This window comes from Erinaceus europaeus, chromosome 10 (genome assembly GCF_950295315.1).
Source record: "Erinaceus europaeus chromosome 10, mEriEur2.1, whole genome shotgun sequence".
In the NCBI taxonomy this organism is placed as follows: domain Eukaryota; kingdom Metazoa; phylum Chordata; class Mammalia; order Eulipotyphla; family Erinaceidae; genus Erinaceus; species Erinaceus europaeus.
The window spans coordinates 81,710,173-81,732,930 of NC_080171.1; the positions used below are offsets into that span (position 1 = coordinate 81,710,173).

A 22,758-nucleotide genomic window follows, 5' to 3' on the forward strand; every position below is an offset into this window, starting at 1 on the left:
CAGAAATTTCTGTATAACCACTGTGCTACTTCCCACTACCCACCCTCCTCCCCCCCTTTTTTTAAATCAAAGCATTGCAGTTCTGGCTTATGGACTGAATGAGAGAGCTCTGACATGAGTATGTAACATTAATGATGGTATTATCTCCCCTGTCCACGCTTTGTGACTCATCAAGTACTAATTTTTGCTGACCATCACCCAAAGGCTGGGGAAAAAATAAAACCAAGTTTTAAAAAAATATTTATTCCCTTTTGTTGCCCTAGTTGTTGTTATTGTTGTCATCGTTGTTGGATAGGACAGAGAGAAATGGAGAGAGGAGGGTAAGACAGAGAGGGGGAGAGAAAGATGGACACCTGCAGACCTGCTTCTTTGCTTGTGGGGCCACCTCCCTGCAGGTTGGGAGCCAGGGGCCTGAACCGGGATTCTTACTCTGGTCCTTGCGCTTTGCACCACGTGCACTTAACCCACTGTGCTACTGCCTGCCCCCCAATAAGTTCAGGTTTTAAAGTGAGTTGTCTACAGTTCTGAGGAAGAGCACCAGGACTTGAGAGGCCTAGTCTGCAGGAGTTGCTGGACAATCCACTGTTTAAAATGGGTATACTGCTTTAAGCTCTTTATTGAATGTGCTTTGGCCCTAGAGTTAAAGATTCCATTTTGCACAAAGATAGTTGGACTTGCAAGCTGGCTAAGGAGTAGCTGGATCTCACCCATCATTATGTCTTGTCAAAATGAATTGAAACCACCTATCCAATAGCTTGTCAGAAATTCTTGTTTCTCTATCCCTCCATCAACCCTATGTTTAATGCATCTGCCTGCCAGTTGTTTCCAAATTACATATCAAACACATATGCATCTTCCTCTCTCCACTGCTACCACCTTGACCCAGGCCACTGTTACTACTCACTGGGCTCTTGCACTCTGCTTTCTTCTCACTTGTTTTTGCATTACAGCAGAATATGGGAAATTGGTGTATACAACTTCTGTGTCAGGTCCTTTGAATGGCTATCAGATGCAGAATATATGTGAATCTTCCCACAAGGTGCAGAATTTACCTTTCCAGTCTCAGTTCTGTAACCAACCCTTCCTCCCCCACTCCCAGCAGGATCTTTGCACATTTCCTGTCATTCTCATAGCTCCTCATATGCTCTCTGTAAGGATCTTTCCTGGTTGTTCAACATGGTGGCTTCTCAGCTAACCTTCAATAATCTTGGCTTGTTACTTACCTTTTTTTTTTTTTTTTTTTTGCCTCCAGGGCTATCGCTGGGGCTCAGTTACGGTTCTGGCACTTTTAATGCATTGCTCTTGATGGTCATTTTTAAAATTTTTATTTTATTATTTATTCCCTTTTGTTGCCCTTGTTGTTTTATTGTTGTGGTTATTATTGTTGATGTCATCATTGTTGGATAGGACAGAGAGAAATGGAGAGAGGAGGGGTAGACAGAAAGGGGAAGAGAAAGATAGACACCTGCACACTTGCTTCACCACCTGTGAAGCAACTCCCCTGCAGGTGGGGAGCTGGGGGCTCGAACCGGGATCCTTATGCTGGTCCTTGTGCTTTGCGCCATGTGCGCTTAACTTGCTATGCTACCACCTGACTCCCCATTTTTTCCATAAAAAATTATTTATTTTCCCTTTTGTTGTTCTTGTTTTATCACTGCAGACCTGCTTCACAGCTTGTGAGGTGATGCCCCTGCAGGTGGGGAGCTGGGGGCTTGAACCAGGATCCTTACCCAGTCCTCGTGCTTTGTGCCATGTGCACTTAACCCTCTGCACTACCACCCGACCCCCCTCATTTTTTCCATTTTTATTGGATAGGACAGAGAGTAGTTGAGAGAGGTAGGGGTGGGTAGAAAGGGAGAAAGATAGACACCTGCAGACCTGCTGTGTCACTTGTGAAGCATCCACACAGCAGGTGGGGAGCCAGAGGCTGGGACCTGGATCCTTGTGCTTAGTACTATGTGTGCTTAACGGGTGTGCCATCGCCTAGCTCCCTGGGCTTGTTACTTTCGATTTCAGACCCTTTCTCTCCTTCAAAGTAATCAGTACAATTCAAAACTGCTTTATTTATCTGCTTCTTGTTGCCCATCTCCCTCATTCTCCTTGTAAGGATTCCACACAGAGAAAAGCTGAGGTACATACTGCTATCTCCCCAAGCACCATGCCTCTGCCAAAAGCATACATTCTCAAACATTAGTTCTTTAATAAAAAGCCTTTTCAGTGGTAGAATCCCCAACAGTCAAGAACTCTCTTGGCTTCTGAAGTTTGATCCTTAGGTAATAATTCTGCTCATTAAATAGCAATTCTTCTTTGGGTTTATGGCTCAGAGTAGAACAAAATCTCAGATGGTCAGGCAACCACTGGGCTATGCTGGAAGTGCCTTCAGTGAAATTACAGAAAGTCTCAACTCTAAGGACTTTCCAGAACTTAAGATTCAAGATCCAACGACTCTCCTCTTACTTAGTGTTCCAAGTCCCTCTTCTAGGGTCCACCAAACTTGAGTCCAGGACTCTCAGCTGGTTTCTCCCTTAAATCAGAGGGTGGCAGAAAGGAGTGGGCCTTAAAGCTGATGCAAGGGAAGGGAGGGGAAACTTGGGAAAGTCTGTGAGGATGTGGGTGCAGAGGTAACATCTGGCAAGCTGCAGAAAACATCCAGGGCTGGGTAACAGTGAGCAGGAAGATGGCAAGAGGGCATGGTTCAGAAAGATCATTTACTTTGGTTTGCACTTCTCTGAGGCTCTGGAAACTTTCCAAAAGTTGTAGTTCTTGTGTTCTCTGTCACTCCTTCAGCCACTGCAAGAGCTGAGGTGTGTAGTAGGTGATGATGATGTCAGCACCTATGTTGGGAGAGAAGCCGGGGACAGAGGAGGTTGCAACACCTGGGAGTTGGTAGAGGGAGGCTACCAAGAGGAGGCACAGCCCCTGGGCATCACAAAAAGATGGAGCCTAGCTCTGTATATTGCGAGACTGTGGCAAGTTGTTTTCTCTTTCTAGGCCTGTTTGTCAGTGTATAATATACACAGTGCAAGTGGCAGGGGAAATAATCTAGCTGGTAGAGTACAGAATTTGCAAGCCTGAAGCTCCCAGTTTGATTTCCAGAGCCCACATGTACCACAGCAGTGCTCTGGTTTCTCTTTTTCATTTGCTCTTTCTCTTGCATATGAATTTCTCTGTAGCTCATATGAAATGAATAAAATAAATATTAATTATCATTTATTTTTACCAGAGCACTGTTCAGCTCTGGTTATGGTAGTGCAGGGGATTCAATTTGGGACTTTGCAGTTGCAAGCATGAGAGTCTCTTAGCGTAATCATTATGCTATCTCCCCTGCCCAAAATAAATCTTTTTAATTTTTTTTTTTTAACCAGATCACTGCTCAGCTCTGGCTTATGGTGGTGTAGGGAATTGAACCTAGGACTTGAGAGCCTCAGGCATGAAAGTCTCTTTGCATAACCATTATGCTATACCCCCACCCATCTTTTTAATTTTTATTGCCACCAGGGTTTTACATGAGAGTCTCTTTGCATGACCATTATTCTATCTCCTCTGCCCAAAATAAATACATTTTTTAAATTGCTACCAGGGTTATCATTGGGGCTCAGTGCTGGCACTATGAATCCACTGCTTCCCATGGCCATTTTTGTTTTTCCTTTTCTATTTTCTTTGACAGGACAGAAAGAAATTGGGGGGGGAGGGATGATATGAGGGAGAAAGACAGATACTTGCAGACCTGCTTCACCATTTGTGAACACCTCTGTAGGTGGAAAGTGGGTTCAAACCCGGGTCCTTGTGCATGGTGATATGTATACTTAACCAGATGTACTGCCACCCAGCCTGCCTCCCTCCCCTCAAAGAAACAAAAAAAATCTTTAAAACAAAAGCATGGGAGTTGGGTGGTAGTGCATTGGGTTAAGTGCAGGCGGCACAAAACTCAAGGACCAGTGAAAGGATCCTGGTTGGAGCTTCTGGCTCCCCACCTGCAGGGAGTCACTTCACAAGTGGTGAAGCAAGTCTGCAGGTGTTTACCTTTCTCTCTTCCTCTCTGCCTTCCTTCCCCTCCTCTCTCCATTTCTCTCTGTTCTATCCAACAATGATGACATCAATAACAATAATAACTACAACAATAAAAAAACAACAAGGGCAACAAAAGGGAATAAATAAATAAATATTTAAAAAAACACAAAAGCACAAGACAGGATATAGGCAAGCTGTGAGTTCTCTTCACATGCCCTGTGCTCTATACCAGTAAACTCAATTCTCACTAGCAGAGACATAAGCATATGCCGATTAAACAATTGCCTCATTTAATCCTCTCAATGATCATATACCAGATATCTTTTTTTCTTTTTAAAAAATATTTATTTATTCCCTTTTGTTGCCCTTGTTGTTTATTGCCGTTGTTGTTATTGCTGTCGTCGCTGGATAGGACAGAGAGGGGGAGAGAAAGAGAGACACCTACAGACCTGCCTCACCGCTTGTGAATCGACTCCCCTGCAGGTGGGGAGCCGGGGGCTCGAACTGGGATCCTTATACCAATCCCCTTGTGCTTTGCGCCACCTGCGCTTAACCCGCTGCGCTACCGCCCGACTCCTGCACCAGCTACCTTATCCTTCACTTAGTTATGAGGCCATTGAGGTTCAGCAAAGCCAAAACACAACAGCAGGCTCTGTTCTCAAAACCAAAACACAATAGTAGGCTCTGCTTTCTTCACTGTCCATGTTCTGCTCTGTGGTTCCAGCTCCCTTTCTCAACCTGTGTCTGCTTAACTCACCAGTTATTTCCAGGTGTAAATCTCTAGGCTGTCATATGACTTTGTTTCATTTTCTGTGGGACCGGTCAGCCCCACAACCCCCCCCCCCCCCCGCCCTGTCTGCTCACCTGCTCTGCGGAAGGCGGTCATAGCCTCCAGTACAGCGGCCTTGAGATCAAATGCCCCAGCCTGGGCTCCGTGCCACAACATGGCAAACTCTCCAGAAACATGGTACACAGCCAGTGGGAGCTCTGGGTGCTGCAGGTAAGTCATGGTGGGCAAAAAGGTTGAAATGGAGGGTGGGCATGCCTCTAGACACCTCTTTGCCTCCTTACCCCATCTGAGACTATCTGGAACAACCAATCTTGAATTATTGTGGCTGGTAGCCTGATGTCCCTTTTTTTTTTTTTTTTTTTTTTTTTAAGATAAAGACAGGCAGAGAAACAAGAGGAGACAGAGAAAAGGAGACTACAGCACTGAAGCTCTCTTTACCGTGGAGGGTGTGGGCTCAAACCTGGGTTGTGCACATGACAAAGCAGTATATTATCCAAGTGAGCTATTTTGCAGGGCCTGGTACCCTAAGACCATTCTTCAGAATGTGGGTTTTTTTTTTTTTTTTTAACCAAATCACTACTCAGTTCTGGCTTATGGTGGTATGGAGCAGGGGATTGAACCTGTGATTTCCAGACCTCAGGCATGAGTTTTTTTTTTTTTTTTCTTTTTTTATAACCATTAGGTTATCTCTCCAGCATGCCTACCTCCAGCCCATTCTTTTTGTTTATTTTTATTGAGACAGAGAAGAGAGAGAGAGGGGGAGAGGGAGAGGGAGAGGGAGAGGGAGAGGGAGAGGGAGAGGGAGAGCGAGCCCATAGGATGAAGCAAGCTTCAGTGCAATGGGGGCCAGGCTCAAGCCTGAATCTCATACATGGCAAAGCAGCACACTATCCAAGTAAGCTATTTCGCTAGCCAGCCCAGTCTATTCTTAAACTATTGGAGCAGAGATGCTCAAAGAGCAATTCAACAAGCATGGCCCAGATACATGAAGTTCTTGGGCAGGAACAGGGAGCAGAGGGTTCCTGGTCAGGGGTGGGGTGCTTCCAATACTGAGATCCTGCAGCACTTTAATCTAAGGTCCCAGAGCCTGCAGATGCACTCATCTCCTAGAGTGTCCTCTTGTCTGCCCCATGCACACCTTGTCTTTGACCTCACGCACAAGGTCCAGGTAGGGCATTCCTGGCTTCACCATGAGCATGTCAGCTCCTTCTCGTACATCCCGGTCCTAAGGGATAAGAAGGTATATATGGTATAAGTGACACTCAGGATATGAGGTAAGAGGGGGGCAGGCTGGGAAGAGTCAGGTTCCTATGACTCACCACTGCACGGAGGGCCAGGCCTCGTGCTCCGGGTGGCAGCTGGTAGCAGCGGCGGTCTCCAAAGGCTGGGCTTGATTTAGCCGCATCTCTGGGAAGCAGAGGCATTGGGGTAGGCTCCACTCTGGGGCAAACAGGTCAGATATTCCAGCTTTGGGCTAATAGGTCAGGTATTTCCCCACTCACCGGAAAGGTCCATAGAAGCAGGAAGCAAATTTGGCACTATAGCTCATCACTGATACCTAACAGGGAGACAGGGGGGTGGTCTAGTCTCAGTGAACCCTCTCCAAATGTCCCAGGGGGGTGTGGCAGGGACAGGAAGGACCTAGGCTGGGATGCAGAGTGTCTGTGGTTTAATCCCATTAAAGTTCTGGGGCTGAGTCTTGATTTCCCCACCTTGGAAGCAGAGGTTGAGGCAGATCCCAAAGGCTTTGTTCAGCTTTGTCTGGTTCTCTGATCCTTGGCAGATGGGGTCAGTTGGCCCAAATTCTTCCCTCACCTTTCCACAACCTCCGCTGTATCCCTGGTCCCTACCCTGTTTCCAAGTCCATGTGCCATCAGAGCTTCTTTGATGGCCTCCACTCGTCCATCCATCATGTCTGATGGGGCTATCACCTGACATCCTGAGGGACAAAAGTGTGGCCTTCAGAAATCTCCTAACCATTCTGCCACCTCCCTGACCCAAAGGTGTCATCCCTGTTGATGGCTCACTCACCTGCCTTGGCATAGGCTAATGCTACCTCTGCCAGCCGGCGGCGGCTCTCCTCAGCCAGAAATGCCCCATTCTCACTCAGAAGACCTGCAGGACAGAGAGTTGGGCCTTGCAGGTACCTGTTGGTCTTTCTCTTCTAGGAAAAGCTGAACAATGGGAGTGCATAGGACTGCCAGGCTGGCTGGAGGGAGCTCACCACAGTGCCCATGGGAGGTGTAGGGGCACAGGCAGACATCACAGGCCACCAGGAGGCTGGGGAAGATCTTGCGCAATAGACGGATAGCCTCAATAGCTGGGGAGTCCTCAGAGTCAGCTGCAGAGCCCCGCTCATCCTAGTGGGAGGACAGACAAAATGGCTTGTGTTAGAGAAAGCCTTTGGAGGAATATGAGCACCTTCTTCAATCACAGCCTCTGGATGTGGAAGCACAGTGCCCCCATTTTGCAGAGGGACTTGATTTGTCAAGTTAGGGTGGCATAGTCTTGGCACTCCATGGGAGCTGTTTAAGGGCAGGGGCCACATCCAATGCAGAACCTCAGTTACTCCCACCTCCCCTGCCAGTCTCCCGCTATCATCTTTTACCTTGGGTACTCGACTAGGGACGCCAAAGAGCAGGACACAGCGCAGGCCTTCTTCCACCAGGGGCTTCAGCATCTCTTCTAGCCGGTTCACACCATACCTGCGTGGGAGCAGGGTAGAAGGGCTGAAACAAGGCAGGCCCCTCAACCCCTTTTGTCTATGCCCCTGTTAACAGCCAAACTGCACAGGGCATCAGGGAGGGGGCAGGAACTCCCCCAGAGAACAGGAAGCAAAACCTAGGCCCCAAGTAGCAAGGTTAAGGAGCTCAGCTATGGGAGACTTCTTCTCTCCCACTGCCTCTGCCAGGACACCTCTTTCAGAGGCTGCATCTTCGATTGTAGAAAAGCTCTGCCTCTGGGGTAACCCTTGTCCCTACTGAGCTGCAGTTAGCCTCTTCAGGGCCTGCTTCTGCTTCCTGACACCTCCTCCTGTATAGCTTCTCCCTCTCATCCCTCGGGCCTTCCCCACCACTTGTCTTACCTGGCCACACCTGGGAGGCTGGCGATGGGCTGAACATCCTCGGGAACATCCCTGCAAGAGTAGGGGGTAGACAATGGACTGGTAGCTGTGGGAGCGGTCAGTGGTAGTGGTGGGGTCACTGGGAGGGATGTAGGGGAACTGGGAATGGACATGAAAGTGGGGATGGTGGGAGGAAGATGGGGTTCAGAGTCTAGTACCCATGCCTGGCAGAGCCCAGGGCCTGAAATAATAATAGGTGCAACAAGAACAACAGTGACAACAACAGCAATTGTCATAAAAGAATAGCAGTCATACAAGTGACAAGTGGGTAAAAGCCTGAGTTCTGAAGTGTGAAGGGCCTTCCTTGCTATCACAGTCATTTAGTGACTAAATGGCACTGACTGAGCTCTACCATATCTTTGAGCCTAGGGTCTTTCATCTAGGTGAACTCATTCATTCAAATATTCATTTTGCACTTATTCACCAGTTACAGTTCTAGGCTCTGGTAGTACAACAATGAGCAGAATAGACAAAAATCCCTGTCCTCTGGAATTACCCTAGGGGATACTATCCATACTTTCCTCATATGAATGCTGTCAGGATTGAATGAGAATACATATGTAGGTGCTTAGCATAGTACCTGGTACCCAGTAAGTACTTAATAAATATCAGCTGTTGCTATGATTAATAACCGCAACATATATAGGCTATGAACACCATTTCAACTTTTGCTTTATTGCAAAAGCTCAAGGGACAGAAAAACAGTTCACTTGGATAATGTATTGCACTGAAGGAAGCTTTGGAGTTGTGATCTCTTTCACACTCTCTCTGCCTCTCTGTAAAATGAAAAAGGGGGGGGGGGCACGGGTAGTAGTGGTGCACCCAGCACAGCACACAAATACTACAATTAGCAAGGACCTGGGTTTAAGTTCCTGGTTCACACCTGGAGGGGGAAACTTTATAAGTGGTGAAACAGTACTGCAGATGTCTCTATGTCTCTTTTGTTTTCTTTATTTCACTCTTCTTTCAAATTCTGTATCCAAAAAAAAAAAAAAAAAGTTGGTAGATTCATAGTGCAGGCACCAAGCCCCAGCAATAGCCCTGGTGGCAACTAATTAACTAACTACACTCAGAATGACAAGTCTTCTCACTCCTTAAACAAGAAGACTTGAGATCTTTCCAAGGCTTATTCCATCTATCCCAAGATGCTTCTTCTCATGCCTTGAGCTCCAAGCTGACAGTGGACTTCACTACCCTCCAACAAACACCTGCCTCAGTCATACCTATACACAGACCCCATGCAAAGCAGTGTGCTGGCGCCTTCATAGAGACTCACGTGACAAAGATGGGGTAGATGAGATTGGAGGCATTGAGGGTGGAGGTTGAAGCCTGCCATGTTCGAAGCAAGGGGTGGAAGTAGCCACTGTGCAGAACAGACTGGGGCTGCATGGTGGATGGCACGGGGGCAGGCACAGCTGACTCGTTGAAACTGAGGGCTCCTGAGGTGTCTGCAGTGTGCTCAGCTCTGTGAGGCAATGGGAGGCACATGAGACAAGTCCCTGTTTCTATAAGGCGATCACATATACCCAGGTTCTTCCAGACTCCTGCTTCCCCTGCTCAGGCCAGTTGTTACTCCGAGTAATAGTTCACCAATCCCTCTTAGTTTACACAAGCTGAGTGGACAAATGAATTAAGGCCTTCAGAAACTCTTAGAACAGTTTTTCAAAATCCAGTTAATAATAATAATAAACATGTCATATTAGTTTCAGAACTCCAACACACTGATATGATATGTGTATACATAAAGAAATGATTTCTGGGGAGTCGGGTGATAGTGCAGCGGGTTAAGCGCACGTGGCGCAAAGTGCAAGGACCCAGCGTAAGGTGCCCGGTTCGAGCCCCCGGCTCCCCACCTGCAGGGGAGTCGCTTCACAGGTGGTGAAGCAGGTCTGCAGGTGTTTTTCTCTCCCCCCCCCCGTTTTCCCCTCCTCTCTCCATTTCTCTCTGTCCTATCCAACAACAATAATAACTACAACAATAAAACAACAAGAGCAACAAAAGGAAATAAATAAAAACAAACAAAAAAAACAGGTTAAAAAAAAATGAAATGATTTCTGGGGCTGGGCAGTAGCGCACCAGGTGAAATGCACATATAGTGTGAAGCACAAGGACCTGAGCAAGCATCCTGGTTCAAGTCTCTCACTTCCCACCTGTGTGTGTGTGGGAGGTCACTTCACAAGCAGTGAAGCAGGTCTGCAGGTGTTTATCTTTCTTTTCCCCTCTCTATCTTCCCCTCCTCTCTCAGCTCCTATCCTATCATCCTACCCTACCCTACCCTACCCTACCCTACCCTACCCTACCCTACCCTACCCTACAACAACAATGGCAGCAACAATAACTTAACAGCAACAACAATGGAAAAAAGATGGCCTCCAGGAGCAGTCATAGTGCAGGCACTGAGCCCCAGAATAACTCTGGAAGCAAGAGAAAAAAAATAAATGATTCCCACAGTACACGGAGTTAATATCCATCACCATGAATAATTAAAATGTTTTTCTTCTAGTAAGATTTTTTTTAGCCTCTAGGATTATTGCTGGGGCTCAGTGCCTGCACTACAAATCCACTGCTCCTGGAGGGTATTTTTTCCCCTTTGTTGCCCTGTTGTTTATCGTTGTTATTATTATTGTCATTGCTGTCATTGTTGTTGGATAGGACAGAAACGGAGAGAGGAGGGGGAGATAGGGGGAGAGAAAGACACCTGCAGACCTACTCCACCACTTGTAAAGTGACCTAACTGCAGGTGGGGAGTCGGGGGCTTGAGCCGGGATCCTTACTCAGGTCCTTGTGCTTGTGCCATGTGCATTTAACCCACTAGTAAGAATTTTTTAAAAAATATTTATTTATTCCCTTTTGTTGCCCTTGTTGTTTTATTGTTGTAGTTATAGGTGTCGTTGTTGTTGGATAGGACAGAGAGAAATAGAGAGAGGAAGGGAGACAGAGAGGGGGAGAGAAAGACACCTGCAGACCTGCTTCACCGCCTGTGAAGCAACTCCCCTGCAGGTGGGGAGCCAGGGGCTCGAACCAGGATCCTTACGCTGGTCCTTGGCACTCTGTGCTACCTGCGTTTAGCCCGCTGAGCTATTGCCCAACTCCCCATAGTAAGAATTTTTAGCATTTACTCTCAGCAACCTTCTTTTTTTAAATTTTATCTTTTTAATATTTATTTATTTATTCCCTTTTGTTGCCCTTGTTGTAGTTATTTTTGTTGTTGCTATTGATGTCATTGTTGTTGGATAGGACAGAGAGAAATGGAGAGGAGGGGAAGACAGAAAGAGTGAAGCAACTACTTTGCAGGTGGGGAGCTGGGGGCTTGAACCAAGATCCTTATGCCAGTCCTTGTGCTTTGCGCCACCTGGGCTTAACCCGCTGTGCTACCGCCCAACTCCCCCTTCTTTGTTATTTTAAAGATTCTTCCCTCTTATTTAAAAACAATCTCTTATGGGAGGGGAAACAACTTAGTGGTTATAAAAAGATTCATATGCTGTGGTCCGGGAGGTGGCACAGTAGATGAAACATTGGATTCTCAACCATGGGGTACCAAGTTCGATCCCAGGCAGCACATGTACCAGAGTGATGTCTGGTTCTCTCTCTCCTCCCATCTTTCTCATGAATAAATAAACAAATTCTTTAAAAAAAAAAAACAACTCATATGCCTGAGGGTCCAAGGCCCCAAGTTCAATTCCCCTGCACTATTGAAAACCAGACTTGAAGAGTGCTCTAACCCGCCAGATATTCGTCGGGATGCGGCATCATCTAAGTTCATTTCCCACGTCTACGCTCGACCGGACCTGCCAATATACGCGGATATCTTCGCCCACCCTGTCCAACGCTTGACGTCTCGTCACCCAATCTGGTCCCCTATGCCTACACTGAACTTCTCTGTTCCAGTCTCTTGGAAACAGAGTTGGCAGTCAGCTGAGGTAAAGAACAAACACCTCATCACAGACCCCTGCAAGCGTCAACCCAGCTTTGACCTAGCACGTTATGATTGGGCCCTCCTCAATCGCTATCGAACAGGCTATGGCCGGTGCGCTGCTATGTTCCATCGCTGGGGAGCCAGAGATGACCCAAATTGCCCCTGCGGCTACAGACAGACTATGACCCACATAGTCAATGACTGCCACCTCTCCAGATTCAAAGGAGGTCTTGAAACTTTACATCAGGCTCAACCTGACGCTGTTGACTGGCTATGGAAGAAGGGCAAATGCTAGAAGAAGAAGAGTGCTCTGGCAAAGAAAAAAAAAGTTTTATTTATTTATTTATTTATTTATTGTGGTGACCCCAGCAGGAGTTTGGGACTATTAGCATACAAATGACCTCACCCTGAGGAGGTGCTTCAGAGAAGGGAATGTATAAAAGCAAGGGACTTGGAGCACATGGCTCTCTTTGGCTGGTTGCTGCTGCTGCTTTTGGTCAGAAGCTTCTTCTGGTCAAGTGTGCCATGGCTGCTTTTCCTGGGAACTGAACACATGTGACTCTGCTAGCCAGTAAACTTTTAGAGCCCTCTACAGCCATGAGTAACCTTTATTAGAGCTGATAATTGTTTATCTTATGGGACTAAACTTTGATAACCATATTCAGACAGCATACGCTTAGCCCTTGATAAGTGCTTATTTTGCCGTTTACCTGTTTCACCCTAATAAACCCTGTATTGATTAAACCGGTTCCCAGCTCCCGCTGTGAATTCCTTTATATGCGCCACAAGCATCCCCAACCCCCCATACCTCTTTTTAAGTTAATTTACAACATTTATTACCTGAGCACTGCTCAGCTCTGGCTTATGGTAGTGTGGGGGATTGAACTTGGGACTTTGGAGCCTCAGGCATGACAGTCTCTTTGCATAACCATTATGCTATCTACCCCCACCCCCCCAAAAAAAAAAGTTATTTATTCAGGACAGAGGCAGAGAGAAATTGAGAGGAACAGAAGAGAAAGAGAGGACACACACGCGCACACCCCTACAGCACTGCTTTACTGCTCATGAAACTTTGCCCCTTGCAGGTGAGGACCCAGGGCTTGAATACAGGTCCTTGTGCTCTGTAACACATGTACTCTACTGGGTGTGTCACTGCCAGGCTTCTTAGCAATTCTGAAATGTAAAATATATTTTTAATTTGACAGGACAGAGAGAAATTGAGAGGAGAAAGGGATATAGAGAGGGAGAGAGACAGAGAAACATCTGCAGCCCTGCTTCACTGCTTGTAATGCTTCCCACTTGCAGATGGTAGAGCTAGGTTTTGAACCGGGGTGCACTCAACCAGGTGCACCACCGCCCAGCCCCACAATAGATACGTTTTGATTTGATAGAGACAGAAATCAAAAGGGGATGTGGAGATAGAGACAACTGCAGCACTGCTTTGGCACTTGTGAAGTTCGCCCCCCTCCCCACCCACTGCTGGTGGGGACTGGGGGCTAGACTCCAGGTCCTTATGCATTATTATTATATTTTAATTTTTTCATTATCCTTAGTTATTTGATAGATGGCCAGAAATTGAAAGGGGTATATATATATATATATATATATATATATAGAGAGAGAGAGAGAGAGAGAGAGAGAGACACACACAGAGAGAGAGACAGAGAGATACCTGTAGCACTATTTGACCACTTGAGAAGCTTTCCCTCCTGTGGGTGGGGACAAGGGGCTTGAACCTAAGTCTTTGAGCATTATAGCATGTGTACTCAACCAGGTGTGCCACCACCTGGCCCCTTAAAATCTAAGTGGACAATTTGATTTTTTTCCTCCCAAAGCACTGCTCAGCACTGGTCCTTGCATTTATAACACGCTCAACTGGCTACACCACCACCTAGCCCCCCTCACAATATATTCATAAAATTATTAATAAGATTCACCAGATTACACATGCTACCCCCAGGGCTGATTTTTTTCAAGACTTGTTTATAATATTAATGAGAGAGAGAGAGAGAAAGAGACAGTGAGAGAAACAGAGCATTACTGTGGCACATGCAACGCCAGGGACTGAATTTGTGTCCTCATACTTGAAATAGCAGAGTACTACCTCCTGGGTTGCCCACCACAACTTTATAACTGAAGGGCTACACATTTCAACCCACTCACCCATCTCTGGCTTCCATTATATTTTAAGTCTAAAATACAAAATTTGTTTTTGTATTTTACATGACCTCTCTATTAATTTTTTCTTTAGTAATTGACTTTGATTATAAGGAATCTGTAATTGAAAATAAATGTTTGATAAATTAGAAATTAGTATGAGAAGCACTGACAAGAACAGCATTTAAACTTTATTTATTTATTTCCAGAGTATTACTCAGCTCTGGTTTATAATAGTGCCAATGATTGAACTTGGGTCATCAGAGCCTCAGGCGTAAGTCTACTGCTTTAACCACTGTGTTGTTTTCCCGGCCCCACTTAAGCTTGTTTATACTATGAAAAACATTCACCAGCCTGGCAGAAATTCTAGAAGAGTACAAATAAGCAAAAGGGAAATAAAATTCCTGCAATTCTCCCTTTAGAGAAAAGCACTGCAGGGGCTAGGTGGTGGTGCATCTGGTTGAGTGCATGTTACAATGCACAAGGACCAGGGTTCAAGCCCTCAGTCCCCACCTGCAAGGGGAAAGCTTTGCAAGTGGTGAAGCAGTGTTGGAGGTGTCTGTGTCTCTCCCTCTATCTCTCCTTCCCCTCTCAATTTCTGACATTCTCTATCCAATACATAAATAAAATAATTTTAAAGAGAGAGAGAAAAGCACTGCTACCCCCCCTTTACAGGGATTTATCAGGCACAACACACAGGAAGAGAATGAAACAGCACCATGCCTGAGCCTGATAGGCAGACATGCCTGAAGCAGCCATGAGAGCTCTCCTCCAGTCCCAGAGTCTCTGGCTGCTTCCCAGGAACAAGTATGCTAAGCCACCTCCTCTTGGCTTTGCTCACCTTGTTCCTTTTCTCTGGGTGGCTTGTGTTCTCTCCTCACAGATAAATGCTAGCAAGTTCTCCTTGAGATGCCTTCCTCTTTAGCCTGCTCCCACTGTGGCTTCTCTGGAGTAGACTACGTATGATCCCTTATGTAACAGCACTCTCTGGACCTCTCTTATCTACTCCTAGTGATCTGAGCACCAGCAGGGCAGGGTCCAGGATTAGTTCACTCTGACACAGCAGATAGTGAATTACATAAAGTGCATGACATTATGCTCTAAAAAAATAATGTTATGTCAAATAAGTGATCCAAGACACTTGGATGTATTTGATATTTGTTTCTGGTCTACCTACTGTGTGCCAGACCATGCTGGGCCCCCGTACATGTGCCTTTTCAAGGAACTGGGACTATAGCCCTGGAAGGCTGGACTGAGAGCCTTTCAAAACCTGGGACCTCCCGTGCCTTATCATGTCATCTCCCCTGCCCTTGAATTCTATTTTGTAGGGTTGGTAGACTCAACTTGGCCAAGGGGCCATAATGGATGTACTCTTAGGAAGAGACAAAGGGGGAAAAGGTAGGGAAGGAAGGAAGGAAGGAAGGAAGGAAGGAAGGAAGGAAGGAAGGAAGGCAGGCAGGCAGGCAGGCTGGCTGGCCAAGACTGCTCTGAGAACTGGAGGCAATAAAGTCGTGTGAGTAAGAAGGCAAAAGACCAAGAGCACCAGACTGAGGACAGGGAAGATTTCTTTGCAGGGGGTAGGGAACTGGTCTGGCCAGAGTCTGGCTTTAGGAGGGTCATCAGAGAAAGCAGACAGGAAGCAGAGGAACACAGAGGCTGGGGGTGGGGGGCAGGGAAGTGGAGAAGGAAGGGCCATCAGCAGCAGCCAAGAAGACAGTCTCTGGGGGGCAGATGCTTCTAGTCTGTAGGGCCCCAAGGGCAATGAGAGAGGGACAAGGCAGGAAGAGGGCTGTGGGCTGCCACACTTGCAGAGGAGATGGAGAAACTTTTAGAAGCTTATTTTTGCATATGTCTGTGGGAACACTCAGTAGCTATGTTGTGAGCGGGCTGGGGGGCAGTTTATCCAATCTATTCTCCTGAGAATGGAACCTCAAGGCCCAGAAAGGGGAAGAGACTTACCCAAGGCTACACAGCAAGTAGGTTAAAGCAGCAGAACCTGAGTCTTGACGCCCAGTGCAGATGAAGTATGTCTCCCAGGTCCTTCTAGCTCTCCCCCAACCTATACTGGGGCCTATTTTATCCAATTCTCTTCCCTGGTGGGGCTGGGGTTATCAGGAACCACACAGGGACTCGCCCCAGCACTATGCACTGGGCCAGCCGTATCTCTGACACAGGTGCATATCAGGGCTCCCCAAAGATGTCCCAACCCCCAAATGAGAAAAAGTCCTAATGTCCCCTTCGTGCAAGATTTTGCTCAGTTTAGTGAGGCTAAGTAACTTGCCCAAAAACATACAACTAGTTAGTTATTGGGCTAGAATATGAATTTCTAACAGTGCAGAGTTTTATCTACTATATACCAGAGTGCTAATAAACACCTCATTTAGGGGAGTCGGGTGGTAGCGCAGCGGGTTAAGCACAGGTGGCACAAAGCGCAAGGACCAGAGCAATACGCAAGGACCGGAGCAAGGATTCCGATTCGAGCCCCCAGCTCCCCACCTGCAGGGAAGTGGCTTCACAAGCGGTGAAGCAGGTCTGCAGGTGTCTTTTTCTCCCCCCTGTCTTCCCCTCCTTTCACCATTTCTCTGTCTTATCTAATAACAACAATAACTACAACAATAAAACAACAAGGGCAACAAAAAGGAATAAATAAATAAATATTTTTAAAAGTTTTAAAAATTAAAAAAAAATAAACACCTGATTCAGTCAGTGGTTATCTCTGCTTATACTATCTCTGTCTTGGGGGCTGGAGAGATAAAAAGAAAAACATACTTAATATATGTTAAATGCTAGACACTAAGAACTAGACTATGTAACTAGTATGTAACTATGTAACTATGTAACTAGTCTATGTAACTAGACTAAAAAGCTAGACTATGTCCTCTAAATGCAGGGAGAGTCTAGCTTTAGTGAAACAGGTTGAAAGAGGTAGGGTGATTTATTCAATGTCACTCAGAAGAGTCAAGTCAGATTTTGAAGTTAGGTCTACAGGTCTCTAACTCACTTCCCAGAGTATAATCTTTGTAAGTAGGCCCTTGGCTTCTGGAATCCAAAACCATATTCCACTAGCTCTAATTTTCTATTTGTGTTAGAAGGTTAAGGGAGGGAGCAAATGTCTCAGCTTATGAGAAGAAACAGAGTAGGGCCCCCTAGGAGCTTTAGCTGTTGGGAGAGCAGGGAGCAAGAGAAAAAGATGAGGGCATGAGGGAAGGCCACAGAGAACAGACTCACTTTTATCTGTTTTTACAATCTTAGGGTTAGGAGAGATATTTGAGTAGATGTTGTTAGAGCTGAAAATAACTTTAGAAGTCTAACATCACCAATCCTAGTTAATCCTTTATTCTGCTATGGAAAGTGGGGTACAGAGAGGTATAGGACTTGTCTGACATCCACAGCGAGGCAGGGATAGAGCTGGCTATGACCAGGGGTAAAGCTGGCCATGACCTGATTCCAGTCCAGTGTCCTGTTACCTATACCACACACAGACATCCTGTTGTAATAGATGCTTAATATATATCTGTGGAATAGGAAAAAACATTTCTGGAGCAACAGAATTGTGTCTCTGTTGGCATAGTCAAATGCAGGCCAGGTTTCACTGTTGATATATATATATGTATATATGTATTTTTTTTTCTCCAGGGCTATCACTGGGGCTTGGTGCCTGCACTACAAATCCACTGTTCCTAGAGGCTATTTTTTTCCCTATTTTTTGTTGCCCTTGTTGTTTATCGTTGTTGTTGCTGTCACTGTTGGATAGGACAGAGAGAAGTCAAGATAGGAGGAAAGATGGGGGTGGGGGTGGGTGGGTGGGGATAGACACTTGCACATCTGCTTCACTGCTTGTGAAGCGACCCTCCCTGCACGTGGGGAGTCAGAGGCTTGAACCAGGATTATTTTTTTAATACTTTTTTTTTTAATATTTATTTCCCCATTTGTTGCCCTTTTTCAAAAATTGTTGTTGTAGTTATTGTTGTTGTCATTGTCGTTGGATAGGACAGAGAGAAATGGAGAGAGGAGGGGAAGACAGCGAGGGGGAGAGAAAGATAGACACCTGCAGACCTGCTTCACCGCCTGTGAAGCGACCGCCCTGTAGGTGGGGAGCTGGAGGCTCTAACTGGAATCCTTGTGCTGGTCCTTGCACTTTGTGCCACTTGCGCTTAACCCGCTCTCCCACCGCCCGACTCCTGAACCAGGATTATTACACCAGTCCTTGCACTTGACCTACTGCACTACCACCTGGCCCCATTTATATATATATATATTTTTTACCAGAGCACTGCTCAGCTCTGGTTTATGGTGGTGCGGGGGACTGAACCTGGGACTTGACTGAGCCTCAGGCTTGAGAGTTTATTTGTATAACCATTATGCTATTTACCCCTACCCTGTTTTAATATTTTTAAAACTTATTTTGGACAAAGGGAGAAGTTGGGTGGGAGATAGATAGATAGATAGATAGAGACAGGGAGACACCTGCAGCACTGATTCTGAAGCTTCCACCAGGGCTTGAGGTGGGGTCCTTGCACACTGAAATGTATGCATTCAACCAGGTGCACCACCACCACCCTGCCCCTAAGCCAGGATTTGCTTAGCAAAAAGTCTTTCAAAGATCGGGAGACTGTCACACACATAGGAGGGCATTTCTTCCAAATCAAGGGAGCCTACAAGTCACAACTTGAATCCTATGACACCACACCAAAGGCAACTTATCCCTTGAGATCCAGCACCTCAGCCCACCCACATTAGAAACAGGTCCGCTTAGCTACAAGGCAATTTCGAACCATGAGAAAGTATAGAAAATGGTGCAGGAAGAACAATGTTTCAGGGTAAAATGGTTACAGGCCTGCCCTGTGCTGTGTGTCCTTCAGAAAGGCTTTTAGAATATTCATTTTGCAATCTATAAAATGGGAATGATACTATCAATCGTGCAAAGTCATGGAGAAGATTGGAGAAAGTGAATTAGTACGAGTCTGGCAGTTAGCATCTATATAGTAAACATGTAAGTACTTTTATGATTCTCATTTGGAGGAAAACTGAATGGGACCTCTGGGAGTGCTATCACAGCTGTGTCTTCTGCTCCACACAGAAGGAAGAACTTTCACTCACTGATGAAAGTCAAAGGGTATACTAAGATACTTTAGCAGGTGGAGGTGAAGTCCTTTCCTTTCAGAAGTTTGCATGGTAGAGGAAAAGTATTCACTATGTAGGGTAGAAGGGTGAACCAGGTACTGGTTCTCTCGGATTCAAGGAGAGGGCTTCATGTAAGATGGGACACGGAGGGAGTGCGTAGTTTTGTTTTTTTTTTGTCTTGAAGGTTTCTCCTTCCTTAGAGGGCAATTTCCTAATCTGAGAGTAACATCAGCTGGAGAAGTTGTCTCCAGAGAACTGCTACCAGGTGGAAAGGGGTGGGGGTGGGTGAGGCTAAGAAAGAGCAGCAGGACCTGAACCCCCACGCTTTACTTCCAAGGATTCCAGAGCCTGCAGTCTTGGCACTGAGTTTTGGGAGCTGCTGCCAGCTCTGGTAGAACTCTGCTACTAGCCAAGGAGGAGGCAGTCAGGAGAGCCATCTAGGCAGAAGGTGACCAGGGCTAAGACATCTAAAACCCCAGGAGGGTCAGCATAGCAACCACCAAGGCAATTCTGAAAAGGTACTGACTGCTCGTTTATTCAACTCACATTTCCTGAATATCTACTCTGAACCTGCCCCTATGCTAGACAGAAGCACTGAAGAGAAGGGTGAGACCCAGCCCTTGACCTACCCTTCCCAGCGGCTTTGAAAAGCCCAGCCACTGCTGGACTTAGCCATTTGTAACAACAAGGAGAACAGGCTAGTTCTATAAACTCCTTAAAGCTTTTTGACTGTATCACTGAAATGCTGGTAGAAAGAAGCTCAGAGGGCAGGCATGAATCTAAGCCTTGCAGGGGGTTTGAGGAAGATCTGGGGCTACAATTCAGGTGTTAGCCGGTCAGTCTTCAATGCCTACCATTATCCACCCCCCCCTCCACACACACACTTTAGTACAGATTTAAAAGTTGCTTGCAGCAAAGTTGGGGTTGTAGATAGCTCTGGGGGTAGGGGATAGGTGGTGGAGGCGGGGTTGGCAAAATAGAGACTGGTGACACCAGACCAGGTTGCAGCTAGCGAGAAGGTTAAGACAGACCTGGGTTCAAATCCTGGTTGTCATGGGCCAGGTGGTGGTGCATCTGGCTGAGCACATGTTACAGTGCATAAGGATCCAGGTTCAATCCCCCCGTCCCCACCTGCAGAGGGAAGGCTTCACAAGTGGTGAAGCAGGGCTGCAGGTGTCTCTCTCTATATATATCACCCCTTTCCTCTCTATTTCTACCTGTCTCTATCCAATAAATAAAGATTTTTTTAAAAAAGTGTATTAATTTTTTTTTAATCCTGGTTCTGTCACTCCATCTGTGTGATTTCAATGTCCTCATCTGTTAAATTATGACCAGAACCGACCTCAATTAACTGTTGTAAGCACTGAATCGATCAGTGCAAGTAATTTATGCACAATCCTAGCAAAAGGCGACAGTTATTGTTCCACCTCCCTCCCCCATCCTGCAAGGCACCTCGGGCTCTGCACTGACTGAATCTGCCCCTAAAGTCTCCAAGCTGGGGAACCCCTAAAGGTGATATGAAACCCAGACGCGGCCCCCCCATACATGACTATCACTTCGAGCGCCTTCAACCCACACTGGAGTGGGACCATTCACCTCGCAGCGTCCAAACCACGGACTCGGTTGCACTGCCAGGAATGCAGACGCAGAATCCGAGCCTGAGGACTCTTGTCATAGTCCCCCTCTAAACCCGCCATCTCCCCGAGTCTAGCTCCGGCTCACCGATCCTTCCCAAGGGTTCCGTCCTAGACGCGTCTCCCGCCACCGCTCATCCGAGTCCCTGGTCCACATGGGGGCGGGGCAAATCACCCGGAAGCAGCCCCCCCCCCAGCTCGCCTAGGCCAGCCGGAGGACTACGCCCCCCCCAGGGCACTGTGCTTGCTGGCTGGTCAACAACAATCGTGGCTCCGCCCATACCCTGAGGGTTGAGCAATGGAACGTGCTGAAGCACCGGCGGGCGAACCCCTCCCCCTGCCACCGCCCTTTGAAGGTCTCCCCCTAGGAACCCACGCGCAGGAAATGCGCGGGAGGGTCTCGCGTCTGAATTTGCTTTGAAGGCAGTCGCAGCCCCAAAGTTCTCTTTACAGTCTTCCTCCTCCCTGCCTAGAGCATTCTTGGCGCTGGTTAGTAGTTGACATAGCTGGAATGTCAAGGACATTGAAATAACACTATAATGCCTAACATAATAGTTTAGGTTCATGTTTGCAGACGAGCAATGTAAAATCATTGAGTTCAGCGCTGGGCTGCCTTTCAAGTTTTCAGAGAAAAATTATTCTAGCGTAATTAGTCAGGGCCTATTCTTCTGCCATGGATTGGGAAACTTGATGTGAAAGACACGGGCAGTTTGGAAAAGCTTCAAGTCTGCTTATGGGCATCTGTTTATGATGGGTGCAATGAGAAGTAGGATCAAAAGTGTCTGGGTTTGGGGTAGAGTTTGCTCAGTTTCAGGGAAATCTAATGAAGCCTATAGCGCTTGGGTGAACCAAAAGGATTGGATAGGTGAAGTTGGGGTCGGGTTCAACACTCTTGCAAAGGGATTATAGAAAATTGAATTGTAGAGGATACCAATGGGTTGTATTACGTTTATTTTCAGGTTTAATTTATCAAAATCTGTTCCCTCAAACCTGTTTTACACTTATTTATATTTCAGGTTAAAGAGACAGAGGGCTAATGCTAGGGAAATATGACACCGCTAAGTTTGCAGCTGTTAAAGAGTTCTGATGTTTTCAAATCACAGGTGGGAAGAAGTATTTTTTTTTTATATTAAAAAATGGAATTTATTTATTAATGAGAAAGAGAATGAGAGCATCACTCTGGCACACTGAGCAACATCATATATCTATATATATATCTTTTTTTTTAATTTTAAATTTTTAATTTTTTTTCTTTTTTATTTAAGAAAGGATTAATTAACAAAACCATAGGGTAGGAGGGGTACAACCCCACACAATTCCCACCGCCCAATCTCCATATCCCACCCCCTCCCCCGATAGCTTTCCCATTCTCTATCCCTCTGGGAGCATGGACCCAGGGTCATTGTGGGTTGCAGAAGGTAGAAGGTCTGGCTTCTGTAATTGCTTCCCCGCTGAACATGGGCGTTGACTGGTCGGTCCATACTCCCAGTCTGCCTCTCTCTTTCCCTAGTAGGGTGGGTCTCTGGGGAAGCTGAGCTCCAGGACACATTGGTGGGGTCTTCAATCCAGGGAAGTCTGGCCGGCATCCTGATGACACCTGGAACCTGGTGACTGAAAAGAGAGTTAACATACAAAGCCAAACAAATTGTTGAGCAATCATGGACCCAAAGCTTGGAAAAGTGGAGAGGAAGTATTAGGGAGGTACTCACTGCAAACTCTAGTGTACTTCTGCTTTCTTACTTTGGTGCCATACTCCAAACTCAGTCAATTTCTGCTTTGCGTTTCTACTTCTTTTTTTTTTTTTTTTACATGCATAACATTCCCCAGATTCCCATTTAACAATACAACCTCCACTATTTCATTCATCATCTTTCATGGACCTGTATTCTCCCCACCCACCCACCCACCCCAGAGTCTTTTACTTTGGTGTAATACTCCAATTCCATTTCAGGTTCGACTTGTGTTTTCTTTTCTAATCTTGTTTTTCAACTTCGGCCTGAGA

General features: G+C 46.3%; 1 protein-coding gene across 3 annotated transcripts; it reads right to left on the reverse strand.

Annotated features, from left to right (window-relative positions):
- Positions 1-2,043: 2,043 nt before the first annotated feature.
- Positions 2,044-20,988, reverse strand: ALAD (aminolevulinate dehydratase). 3 transcript variants are annotated; one of them, XM_016189834.2, is made up of 12 exons: positions 20,845-20,988; positions 9,202-9,390; positions 7,887-7,937; positions 7,410-7,506; positions 7,026-7,161; positions 6,833-6,916; positions 6,652-6,740; positions 6,304-6,359; positions 6,121-6,208; positions 5,940-6,026; positions 4,876-5,005; positions 2,044-2,834 (listed from the first exon to the last, which is right to left on the reverse strand). In XM_016189834.2, the coding sequence occupies exons 2-12, from the start codon at positions 9,312-9,314 to the stop codon at positions 2,776-2,778; spliced, it is 990 nt and encodes a 329-aa protein (XP_016045320.1). In that variant the 5' UTR covers positions 9,315-9,390; positions 20,845-20,988; the 3' UTR covers positions 2,044-2,775. The 3 variants fall into 3 exon arrangements, with proteins under 3 accessions (XP_016045320.1, XP_007526804.2, XP_016045321.1); XM_007526742.3 differs by lacking the exon at positions 20,845-20,988 and adding an exon at positions 20,719-20,834; XM_016189835.2 differs by lacking the exon at positions 20,845-20,988 and adding an exon at positions 14,840-14,953.
- Between the last annotated feature and the right edge of the window lie 1,770 nt (positions 20,989-22,758).

Bases quoted from the DNA above. Each gene is read 5' to 3' on its own strand.
- ALAD (XM_007526742.3), bottom strand. From the start codon at position 20,819: ATGGCGGGTTTAGAGGGGGACTATGACAAGAGTCCTCAGGCTCGGATT. The intron at 7,938-9,201 runs GTGAGTCTCTAT...CTACTCTTGCAG, and splicing joins ATCTACCCCATCTTTGTCAC to GGATGTTCCCGAGGATGTTC. The intron at 6,209-6,303 runs GTGAGTGGGGAA...TCTGCTTCCCAG, and splicing joins TGCTTCTATGGACCTTTCCG to AGATGCGGCTAAATCAAGCC.